This window comes from Bufo bufo, chromosome 7, assembly GCF_905171765.1.
Source record: "Bufo bufo chromosome 7, aBufBuf1.1, whole genome shotgun sequence".
NCBI classification, from domain to species: domain Eukaryota; kingdom Metazoa; phylum Chordata; class Amphibia; order Anura; family Bufonidae; genus Bufo; species Bufo bufo.
Window position 1 is genome coordinate 206,763,212 of NC_053395.1, and position 12,168 is coordinate 206,775,379.

The 12,168-nt window shown below is 44.3% G+C and overlaps 1 protein-coding gene across 1 annotated transcript in view; it reads right to left on the reverse strand.

The window, feature by feature from the left end:
* Positions 1-1,604: 1,604 nt before the first annotated feature.
* The window catches only part of KIF5C (kinesin family member 5C), a 69,743-nt gene continuing 59,179 nt past the window's right edge, over positions 1,605-12,168 (reverse strand). The window contains exons 21-26 of the mRNA XM_040441378.1: positions 12,036-12,096; positions 9,912-9,983; positions 9,152-9,256; positions 8,059-8,275; positions 7,586-7,699; positions 1,605-2,779 (exon numbers count right to left, since the gene is read on the reverse strand). Of these exons, the coding sequence (XP_040297312.1) occupies positions 7,593-7,699; positions 8,059-8,275; positions 9,152-9,256; positions 9,912-9,983; positions 12,036-12,096 (562 nt within the window). The 3' untranslated portion in view covers positions 1,605-2,779; positions 7,586-7,592. The remainder of the gene's footprint in view (positions 2,780-7,585; positions 7,700-8,058; positions 8,276-9,151; positions 9,257-9,911; positions 9,984-12,035; positions 12,097-12,168) is intronic.

Consider the following 12,168-nt stretch of genomic DNA (forward strand, 5'->3'; position numbering starts at 1 on the left):
CGTTAACACGTCCGCGATCCTGACATGGGTTACATCTTCTCATACTAAGGGCTCATGCATACGAACGTATTTTATTTCCGCTTCCGTTCCGGGTTTATTTGCGGACCGTATGCGGAACCATTCACTTCAATGGGAATGTAGAAAATACAGAAGTTACTCCGTGTGCATTCCGTTTCCGTTTGTCCGCATGGCCGTTCCGCAAAAAAGTAGCGCATGTCCTGTTATTGCCCGCAAATCACGGTCCGAGGCCCCATTCAAGTCAATGGGTCTGCAAAAAATACGGAACGCACACGGAACACATCCTTATTTTGCGGATCCATACTGTAGAAATGCTATGCCCAGCCCATATTATGTGTTTGGTGATTAATAAGTTACTGTTTCTGTATACGATCCGCAAAAAATGGATCAAATACGAAAACCATACGGATATGTTTTGTGCAATAACGCAATGGAAGAGGATTTTAATCAGAGGGAAAAAAAACTCAGATACGGAACAAAGGATCCATTTGGATTTTTTTAATCTTCTACTTTCAAAAGTCAAAACTTTTTTCTGATGACATAGCTGTATGATGGCAAAGTTGTATTTTTTAAGGTCACCATTTTGTATTGTATAGATTTTAAAAAAATATTTTGGTCTGACAGTGCAGGAAAAACAAAGCAATGCACTATTGTTTTTAGGCCTCATGCACACGACCGTTGTTGTGTTCCGTTCCGCAAAATGAGGTTCCGTGATCCGTTTTTGTTTCCGTGTGTCTTCCTTTATTTTTGGAGGACCACCAGACATAAAGGAAAGTAAAAAAAAGTTTAAGACAGGTTTGCCATGCAAATGATAGGAAAAAAACGGACGCGGATGACAATCTTGTGTGCCTCCACGTTTTTTAGTGGTTCCATTGACTTGAATGGGTCCGCGAACCGTTTTCCGCGAAAATAATAGGACAGGTTATATTCTTTTGACGGACTGGAACCACGGATCACGGATGTGGATGGCAAACGGTGCATTAGCCGAGTTTTCAACGGACCCATTAAAAATCAATGGGTCCGCAGAAAATCACGAAAAACTGCGAAATGGACACGGAATAAAACAACGGTCGTGTGCATGAGGCCTTAGGGTTTTGTTTTTACGGTGTTCACTATTCTGCTGGTTGAATTTATATGGTGTTTTTATATATTTTATTCTGACCCCAATAACTTTTTATTTTTCTTCAGACGGAGCTGCGCACGGGCTCTTTTTCCTGTGGGGCAATCTGTAGTTTTTAGAGATACCATTTTGGAATGCATGTGAACTTTTGATCATTTTTTATTCCACTTTCTATTGGACAGGAGAGGAGACCAAAAAATAACAGTGCTGGCATTGGGGAATTTTTTTTTCCCCACATCATCCACCGTGTGGGTTAAATAATTTAATAGATTACCGTAGGTCATTATGGACACTTCAATACCAATTATGATTATCTTAAATACCGTATATATATATTATTTTTTTCTTTAATTTTTAATTTCATAAAATGTTTTTTTTTTTTACAAATTTTTAAAAACTATTTAAGTGTTTTTTACATATTTTTTTTTAGTCCTTTTTACTGTGCACTGTAATACTTCTGTATTACAGTGCATATTGATTCTGGCAGGCAGCCTGTTGCATCCTGTCGTAGTGGCAGGGATATTTCAGGGGACTTCAGAAGGCTCACTGCTGCCATTACAACTACTTGGCCACGTTTGCATTCGTGTGGTGCCAATGGGAGGACAGAGGAAGCTCCATCTATCTAACCTCTCGGCTGCCACGGTCTGAGGAGTAAAACTGCCGGGATTGGAGTTGGCCCCGACCCTGGTAGTGAGAGCCAGGTGCCAGCCAACTCCAGAGCCCACACCATTGCTGTAACATACTGTACATGACATGGCGCAAAAGGAGCTAGCTGACCAATTATAATATAATGTTTGCCACCTAATTTTTTGGAAAATATTATTAATATCACAGTCTGAGATGTGAAATAACATAGTATGGCCATAAGGTGCCAATACAGTGTAGACTGGAACTGCTATGTCATGTTTCACAGTCTGGTTGCTAGAGAGACACTCCCTAGCAACCATAGTCATTTCAATAAAGTCATGTAGGAAGTCCCTAGCAACCAGTCAGGGTTTGATTGCTCAAGTCTTCAGCTCAAGACAGAAATAGTCAATGAACTAAGGGCTAAGAAGAAGGACTAACATCCCAATGTCCTCCCCTTAACACTGCATAATATCCATAAAAATACATTCCAGTTATATATGACTTCACGTGTGTAGCATTACTCTTATTATTCGATATTTATATATTTTTTATTTATTATTCTTTCTTTTATTTTATTAATATTTATTTTATTCTTATTTTTTTTTATTCATTCATTCTCGTAACCACGGAAAGGAAAGTAGGAGAAGAGGGGTGTAACATGTAACAGACCAATGATCCGATCGAGAGGCCAAAAGAGCCTTTCGGGGGGTGAAATTTTACCCCCTCCAAGAACAAACACAGAGCAAAACGTCTGCACCAACATGGCGGCACAGCCGGTCACTTGAGGTCACAGCGGCATAATTCAGTGGATGATCATGTTCCATATATTACATAGGCTGAGATAAGCACAACTCTGCACATCGATGGTTTATTTTTGATGAAGACGCTGGATGAAAGGCGAGAGTCAGGGCTGCTTCTTCATGACTGTAAAGAGCTCAGAAAGTTGCATCGACATGTGTACGACTGGCGAGCGTGAAGTTGGTGGCGCCACATGCTTAGCGATGATCTTCTAATCTGTTGGAGAGAGAGACGCGTGTTTAGGTAAGGATGGGGTATTACTTTGGTTGTCTGTTGCTGTAGTGCAGCTGGTCCAACATGGGTCTGTACCTTTTTTGCTGTCTTTATTTAGGATGTTTTTTGACATGTATTTTTATCTTATGATACTTTTTTTGTTGGTTAGCCCTTCTATATTTTTTGCGGCTATTGCACGTGCACTTTATATTATTGCATATAGGGTGATTTGCTCAAATACATCCCTTGTGACTTTTGGTTACTTGAATTGGACAGTGTGTATTTTGTTGATTATGCTATAATGCGCGAATCCTCGCAGCATAATGACCTATCATTGTTTCCGGTTTTAATTGTTTTTATTCACTGCGATGGCCTTTATTTCTATATGTATTAATAAAGATTATTTTTTCTGTATATGAAATTATTGGTTATTTTGGACTGATATATCAGTTGTATGAGCTAAGGCTAAGTGTTTCTCTTTTCCGGTATTGAGATCCGTCATAGGGTCTCAATATCGGACTGAACAGAACGGAATGCTCCAAAATGCATTCCGTTCCGTTTTGGTTGCGCTCCCATACCGGAGAGCAAACCGCAGCACGCTGCGGTTTTCTTTCCGTCCCGGGATGCGGAGCATGACCCACAATGCAAGTCAATGGGACGGATCCGTTTTCTCTGACACAATAGAAAACGGATCCGTCCCCCATTGACTTTCAATGGAGTTCATGACGGATCCGTTTTGGCAATGTCAAAGATAATACAACCGGATCCGTTCATAACGGTTGCAGATGGTTGTATTATCAATAAAGTATACGGGGCTATTCACTTTATCATTTTTTTAAGGCCAGGGAATAGCAGCAGTCAGAAAATAGGACGTCCTATTTTTGGCCACTGTCACGGCCAGATGGATCCCACTGAAATCAATGGGACCATTTTTAAAGGCCATTTAGAAAGGAGTGCACCCAGCTAATGGCAGTTAAAAACACGTACACTTGGTCTTTCAGGGTTTAAATAAAAAATTAAATAAAAATATTACTCACCTCATCCACTTGCACACGCAGGGATGCTCGCTCTTCACTGGATGCAGCAGGACCTGATGTTCCGAAGAGCGCAGGTCCTTTTTCCTGCTGCATCCAGTGAAGAATGAGCATCCCGTGCAAGTGGATGAGGGAGTATTATTGCAATTGTATTTTTATTTTTTACACAAGCAGAATGCAGGCCAAAGGAGGGAATACTGGGAGCCACTAAGGGGGCATTCATAATACTGGTGATACCCAGGGGGCACTTGTGTATACAGAGGGCACTGCAGGGGTTGGGATTAAAAAAAAAAAAAAAGCCAATTGAATTCACCTGTTTTAATGCTCATTAAAAATGGATGCAAAACAGTCATTGAAAATGGACAGACAACCAAAATTGCTCCACAAATAGCTGAAAAACGGCCATGAAAACCTGACGTGTGAATGTAGTATAATAAACGAATTTCCCAAGCTCCCTTCCTACATGTCCCGAGCGCAAAGAGCCGTCTCCTTGGCTATTACAAGCAAATATTAACCAGTGCAATCATCCGAGCCGCTCCATTTCCTTGCCCAGGATGTGCAATTACAGATCCAAACTCATTAACCCAGCGAGGTCTAATAAAGATGACCTCCATAGGGAGAGGTGGGATGTGCACGGGATGGACGAGCTCCATAGCTCTCATTACAGGACGGGTTAGTGCATCAGCAAAGGAGGAGGAAGCCATAACCAGGCGGGTTCACATGGCTGCCAAGTACTGCCGAGCCATGAGGAATGTAATGTCAAACTTGTGCACCATGGCGCAGGGAATTTTATGCCATTAAATATCACTACCGTCAGCCTCTCCTTATCCAGATAAGAGGGAAAAGACTGTATGACAATTTATACTATAGACCATTCAGGTGATTGGGGCTGAGCTGCCATGTCAGACAGCCCATGGACAAAATTGATGAGGTTTATGGAAAAATAGTGGCCTCCTTTAAAGCTAAAGTGGTATTCCCATCTTGAATATTTGTGGCATATCCAGAGAATGAGCTATAAATGTTTAACAGATACGGGTCTCACTTCTGGGATGTGCAGCTATGTGGAGAATGAGGGCCGCCAGTGCCCAAGGGGTTGGGACTACTACTGCACCCAATGAATGGAAAGGTGGTGCATGTGCACAGTTCTCCCAATTCATTCCTATGGGAGCTAGGGAAACAGCTGAGCATGGCTCCCACCTCATCTGGGGGTTCAGGGGACCTCTGTTCTCCAGGTGTGGGTTCCACATCTAACAAATATTTGGGACATATCCTGTGGAAATTTCCGAGGTGGGGTGGGAATAACTTTGGACTACCCTCTAAATCTAAAGTATGTAAAATATTACATAGGCAACTGACAGGAACATGAAAAAGCTTGAAGCAACACTGCCGCCTAGTGGCAACATCCGGAGTAACAGAGCATGACCAAAATATTCCCTCCTATGATCGCTATTTATCAGTTGATATGCAGACGCTCTATAGTTGAGTAATGCATTGCTTTAGGCCTCTTTTGCACAAGCGAGTTTTCCGCCCGGATGCGATGTGTGTTGTGAAGGGACTGAATCCTGACCCGTTCATTTCAATGGGCACCGGCCGTGTCCACTCCGATTCAAGTCAACGGGTCTTGCGATCTGCAAGATATGGCCAAAGAGAGAACATGTTCTCTCTTTTTGCGGTACAGAGGCACGGAGCTGTAAGCCCATGGAAGCGCTTCGTAGTGCATTCGTGGTCTTCCAGTCCATGCGTCCACTCGGCAAAAGATAGGCCAAGTCCTCTCTTCGGTTGTATCTTGAGAATCCTGGACCCATTCAAGTCAATCGGTCAGCATCTGCAGCACGCAGTGCACATGCCCAATCACCATATATTGCGGACCGGCCGCTTACTGTCCGCAATATGGGCATTGAGCCCTTACGTTCATGAATGAGCCCTCATTCCGCATTGTTCATGTGAAATAAGCTTTACACTTTTGTTATAGTCCAGAGCTGGACTTACTATTCTGCATAGCCAAACTCTTATAACGCAGGGTGTGCATAGGGCAAGAGAATTCATTTCCCTACATGAAATTACTGTTCTGTGCCTGCAGTAAAACACTACACTTATCAGAATGCAGACAGCTCTGAAGCTCCAAAATTGTGAATGCAGCTGTAGACTATAATACAGCACAAGGTAATGCAATGTATATACGCTGTGGAGACCAGCACGAGGGTGCCAAGTGTTCAGCGATGGCTATTTCAGAATTTATGGAGGTGAATAGAGATGAGCGAATCGGATCCCACGAAGTGGAATTCGATCCGAATTTCAGGATAAATTCGATTCGCCTAGAAGGCGAATTTCCTCGTGCTTCATGTCAGCGAATCAATTTAACCTAAAATAGTATAAAAAACTAAAAAATTCAAACTTACCTGCTCCATTTGCTCGCGACGGCCGCTAGCCTCCATCTTGCTTGAGGATCTCATCCGAAATCCCGTGCGGTGCGAGATTACATGATCAGTCCGGCCGGTGTGATGACGTAATCTCGCGCCGCACAGGTTTTTGGCCGACATCTTCAAGCAAGATGGCGGCAGCCGGCCCGTCGCGAGCAAATGGAGGCGGTAAGTTTAAATTACCATTTTTTTTCTCCCCAAAGTGGGGGGGGAAATGCCCCTGCGTCTTATGGGGCGAATACTAATGAGCGCTTCCATTATGGAAGCGCTCATTAGTTCCGAAGTACCAGGAAGCGGTGAAGGCTCTGTACTCGGCTTCCTGGTCCTCGGTTGTCGGCTGTGAAGGCTGCGCACAGCGTGAGGGTGCTCTGTGACCTTATGCTGTACGCACCAGTTCACAGCACAGCCGACGGAGGAGAAGGAAGAAGATCGCGGGCGGTGAGGAGCGTCCAGGAGCAGGAGAGGTAAGTGCTTTATTTATTTTGTGATCTGAGGCTGGGGGCTTCTGCATTATGGCTGGGGGCTGCATTATATATGACTGGGGGCTGAATTATATATGACTGGGGGCTGAATTATATATAACTGGGGGTTGATTCACATATGACTGGGGGCTGATTCACATATGGCTGGGGGCTAATCACATATGGCTGGGGGCTAATCACATATGGCTGGGGGCTAATCACATATGGCTGGGGGCTAATCACATATGTCTGGGGGCTGCATTATGTCTGGGGGCTGAATTATTTCTGGGGGCTGAATTATGGCTGGCGGCTGAATTACATATGGCTGGGGGCTGAATTATATAAGGCTGGGGGCTGATTAACATATGGCTGGGGGCTGATATGAGGCATGGAGGACTGATATGAGGCATGGAGGACTGATATGAGGCATGGAGGACTGATATGAGGCATGGAGGACTGATATGAGGCATTGAGGTTTCATCTGAGGTCTGATTTGGGGTCTTCTTTATTCTGAGGTCTGATCTGAGGTCTTACTAACATTGGGGATCTGATTGGGGCTGTGAGCTGAGGTCTGATTAATATTGGGGGTCTGATTGATGGTCTGACCTAAGGTGTAATGAAAACATTTTTTTTCTTATTTTCCTCCTCTAAAACCTAGGTGCGTCTTATGGGGCAAAAAATACGGTAATTTTTTTTTTAGTGTTAATTTTACACTCAGATGCTGAGATCATGTATGAACGCGATATCTGAGGGGTACAATGACGGGGCGGCGCTATCGAATTTTTGGGTGAAATTCGGCAAATCAGCCGAATTGAACTTTTAAAGAAATTAGCTCATTTCTAGAGGTTAAGATAGAACTGACGGAGAAAAGTGAGAACAGACGCATACACTTACCTCTCAATTATTTTGTATTGTGGTAGTAGGATGAATGCACAGATCCCCCTCCTCGGATGACATGTGCAGCTGTAGGAGAGGATACTGAGTAATGTCCGGGGCGAATTGGTTTTGCTAGATTAAAACAGAAAAGACTGTAATGACTAGAGCGCATTCACACGTGGTGATTTTGACTTGAGGATTAGCACAGGTAAAATCTGCAGAGGATTGCAGCACAAGGTAACACAGGTGGATTTTGCTGTGGATTCGCTGTACATGGACTTATACTAATAGGGTTTTCTGGGACTTCAATGCCGCATTCGGTGAACGATAGTGTGAACCTTCCCTTACAACCTCGAAAAGTACCAAGGGTTTGCAATCTACACTCGAGTATAAAATATATTGCTGATACTTCTTTTAGCTAACATATGAATGTATATTACTATGATGGGTTGGGGGTGACAGTGGTAAAGCTTTGTAGCCCCAGTGCTCACCAATCTGGGCAGTGTGCACCCTCCGTGCCATGTTCTTTGCTCTCACAGCTTCCTTGATGCGATCAACCTCTTGCTGGTAGCGTTTACGGTCCCTCATGGCGTTCTCTTTGGCTTCCTTAAGAGCGCCTTCCAAAGCCTTGACTCGCTCAGCAGTAGCTCGAAGACGTTTCTCCAGTTTAGGAAGTTCACATCGCAGATCTGCGTTATCCCGGACAAGCTGAAAGAAAGCCACGAAAAAATCAGGGGGACATCTGCAACGTAGGGGGGCACACATACAGAATTTGTAGTACCCCAGAGGGGGCACTACCATTCCTACACCTAGCTACTGTCTCTAATGGCTAGCAACTCCTTTGTTGCTACGGAGCCTAGCCCCGGGAACGACAGTATCCTGGTATCACACAGAAATTTTATTAGTATCCATGTAGGAGCACCGTGACACAAACTATTAGAGCCACAACATACCATTCGGCATTCCTAAACACTGGGACCCCATCTCCCCTGGGGGGCAGCCCGCTGCACATTATGGCTGTCTGAAGTCCACATTAGGGTCAGAGCTCACCTCCCACCCACCCCACATCACATGTAGTACAACTACAGACCTCTGCGACTTCTCGCTGGCTATTCGTGACTCGTCTTGTGCAGTCAATAGCTGTCTTCTCCTATCCTGTATGTATTCTGGCTGTATTATCTGCTTTTTCATTTTACAGCCTAGCCATGATTGTTAGTATTCAGAATTAATTCTGATTTACCCTAAAATCTTAATGGCTGATGATGGTGTGCATCTCCTACCGATCTCCATACAAAGATAACACAGGTCAGACCCCCCGATAACTAATTTATGAGGCACATTTCAATGATATAGCTGAATTAAGAACTTGGCGGTACAAGCTACGTTCCATGGAGAAGTGATATAATGAGCACCTAGGGGTGCAGATTCAGACTTTAGGGATCACAGTGAGTCTGATCTGTATTTCTTTATGGACTAGTGACACCTAGTGGACATTCTATAAACTTACACATAGATGTGTTCTGCTGCGGATCACTGCACATAACAGCCCATCAGTCAGCAGGGCTCAGGCGAGTCAGGCCTCACCTGTTTGTGAACTTTTGTCAGCTGCTCCAGGTTGTTTTCCAAGAAGGAGATCTTCTGTTTGTGCGCTGCGCTTCCCCCGGCGTCATCACTGTCCAATTCCACACTCTGCAAACACATCGAGAGCTTAATCCAGGGGAATAAAGGACAAGGAAACAAACACTCATATCTGACACGATGGATACCCTTTCCACAGCCAGAAAAATACAGCTGTCATGTAAGAAAGCTCCTGCACAGTACAGTGCGTACAGTAGTAGCAGTGCTCAGTTTGTACATGCAGCAGAGTAGTGTTTGTCAACTGACACAGTACCCTATGGTATTAGGATTCTGTGTGGTTTTGACATTAGATTTAGGCTACATGCACAAGACTGTATGTGTTTTGCGGTCCTCAAATTGCGGATCCGCAAAAAAAAAACGGATGGCATCCATATGCCATTTGTTTTTTTTTGCGGATCCATTGTAACAATGCCTAAAACAGACAAGAATAGAACATGTTCTATTTTTTTTTGCGGGGCGACGGAACAGACATACTGATGCGGACAGCACACGGTGTGCTGTCCGTATTATTTGCAGACCCATTGAAATTAATGGGTCCGCATCCTATCTGCAAAAAAAACGGAACGGACACGGAAACAAACAACGTTCGTGTGCATGAGGCCTTAGATTGCAGCTATAACCCACTGTATTGAGCACTGAGCACAAATGGTAAGTCCCCAACCCTTCTGTCGACATTTACTATAGAATCATAGAAGAACACACAAACCTTCTTCACTCTGGTGGTGAGATCCTGAACAAAGAGTCTGCGCAGGTTGTGTAAAGTCTGAAGTTCCCGGGCCTACACCAGACAAAGATTGAGAGATTTTAGGATTATTAGATATTAAAAATATATCTATATCTATCACAAACAACTGGGGAAATAGAGAGTGGCCCTGATGTATTCAAGGAGGAAGTTAAGAAGGACATGGACAGGAGAAGTGGCCCTGATGTGACTAATAGGGAAAGTGACATAGAGCCTAGACTGGGGATGTGTGGAGGGGCCCTGATGTGACTAATAGGGAAAGTGACATAGGGCCTAGACTGGGGATGTGGGGAGGGGCCCTGATGTGACTAATAGGGAAAGTACATAGGGCCTAGACTGGGGATGTGGGGAGGGGCCCTGATGTGACTAATAGGGAAAGTGACATAGGGCCTAGACTGGGGATGTGGGGAGGGGCCCTGATGTGACTAATAGGGAAAGTACATAGGGCCTAGACTGGAGATGTGGGGAGGGGCCCTGATGTGACTAATAGGGAAAGTGACATAGGGCCTAGACTGGGGATGTGGGGAGGGGCCCTGATGTGACTAATAGGGAAAGTGACATAGAGCCTAGACTGGAGATGTGGGGAGGGGCCCTGATGTGACTAATAGGGAAAGTACATAGGGCCTAGACTGGGGATGTGGGGAGGGGCCCTGATGTGACTAATAGGGAAAGTGACATAAGGCCTAGACTGGGGATGTGGAGAGGGGCCCTGATGTGACTAATAGGGAAAGTGACATAGGTCCTAGACTGGGGATGTGGGGAGGGGCCCTGATGTGACTAATAGGGAAAGTGACATATGTTCTAGGCTGGGGAAGTAGGAGGGAGTCTTATATGACTAAGAAGTTGTCCAGGATAAGAAAAAACATGGCTGCTTTTTTCTAAAAAAACAGCACCACCCTTGTCCACAAGTTGTGTCCGGTACTACAGATCTGCCCCCTTGACTCCAATGGAGAATAGCTACAATACCAGACACAAGCCATGGACAGGTGTGGTGCTGTTTTTGGAAGAAAGCAGCCATGTTTTTCTAATTGTGGACAAACTTTTAATGGTTCAAGTGATACTGGGCCTAGACTGGGCATGAAGGGAGGGCCCCTGATGTGACTAATGGGAAATGTGACGTAGGGTTTAGGTTGGAGTTGTGGGGAGGGGTCCTGATGGGATTAATGGGGGAAGTGATATGGTGCTAATTAGGGTTGCCCCGGGTATTGAAGTATTGAAATACTTTTAGACCCGGATCGATCCTATAACAAGATTTACTTTTTTCCAATACTAGGCTGGGCTACTGCACAGCCTAGTATCAGTTAGTGAACATGGCACGCGCCCTTCCTCCCCACTGTGACGTGGCTGCTGCTGCCACCAATGAAAGCATAGTAGTGAGGAGGAGAGGAGAAAAACACCAAAATATTAAAAGTTTAAATCCCCCCCTTTCCCAATTTTACATATAAAATATATAAACAATAAAAAAATAAACATATTCGCCGAGTCCGAAAAAGTCAGAACTATTAAAATATTTAAAAATATCTCCTTTGCGGTGAACGCCGTAACAGAAAGAATACAATAAAATGTGTGATTCCCCTTTTTTTAATCACCTTGTCCCCTCCAAAAAATAGGATTGGACTGTTCTATTATGGGCTGGACGTTCCATAAAATGAGTAATGCACGCAGCTTTTATGGTGTTTTATTTATTTTTTGCGTGGTATCGAATAGTATCGGGTATCGCAATGCTTTTTTATGGTATCGAAATCTAATCAAAATTTTTGTATCGTGACAACCCTAGTGCCAAGACTGGGGAAGTGGTGAGAAGCTCTGATATTATTAATAAGGCAAGTGACATGGGACGTGGACCGTGGATGTGACTAATCGGGAAAGTGATGAAGGACCTGGAACGGAGAAGGGCCCTGATGTGACTAATGGGGAAACGACCTAAGGCTTGGACTGGAGAAATTGGGAGCGGCCTGATCTGGCTAATTGAGGGCCTGCACTGGGGAGGTTGGGGTCTGCTCACCAATTGATATTAACAGAGATATTACTAGGTCACAATATATTTCTACGCTTCCCATAACATCATAGCTCTTGCCACGTACATACCACTGTCTCCTCAAGGCCTTTGAGATCCTCCCGTGATTGCTCCCTCTTCTCATTAAGCTGCCTGCCAACATAAGACACAGGCAAATAAACCAGTCTATATTACACAATACAATTATATCCTACATGAAAGAGC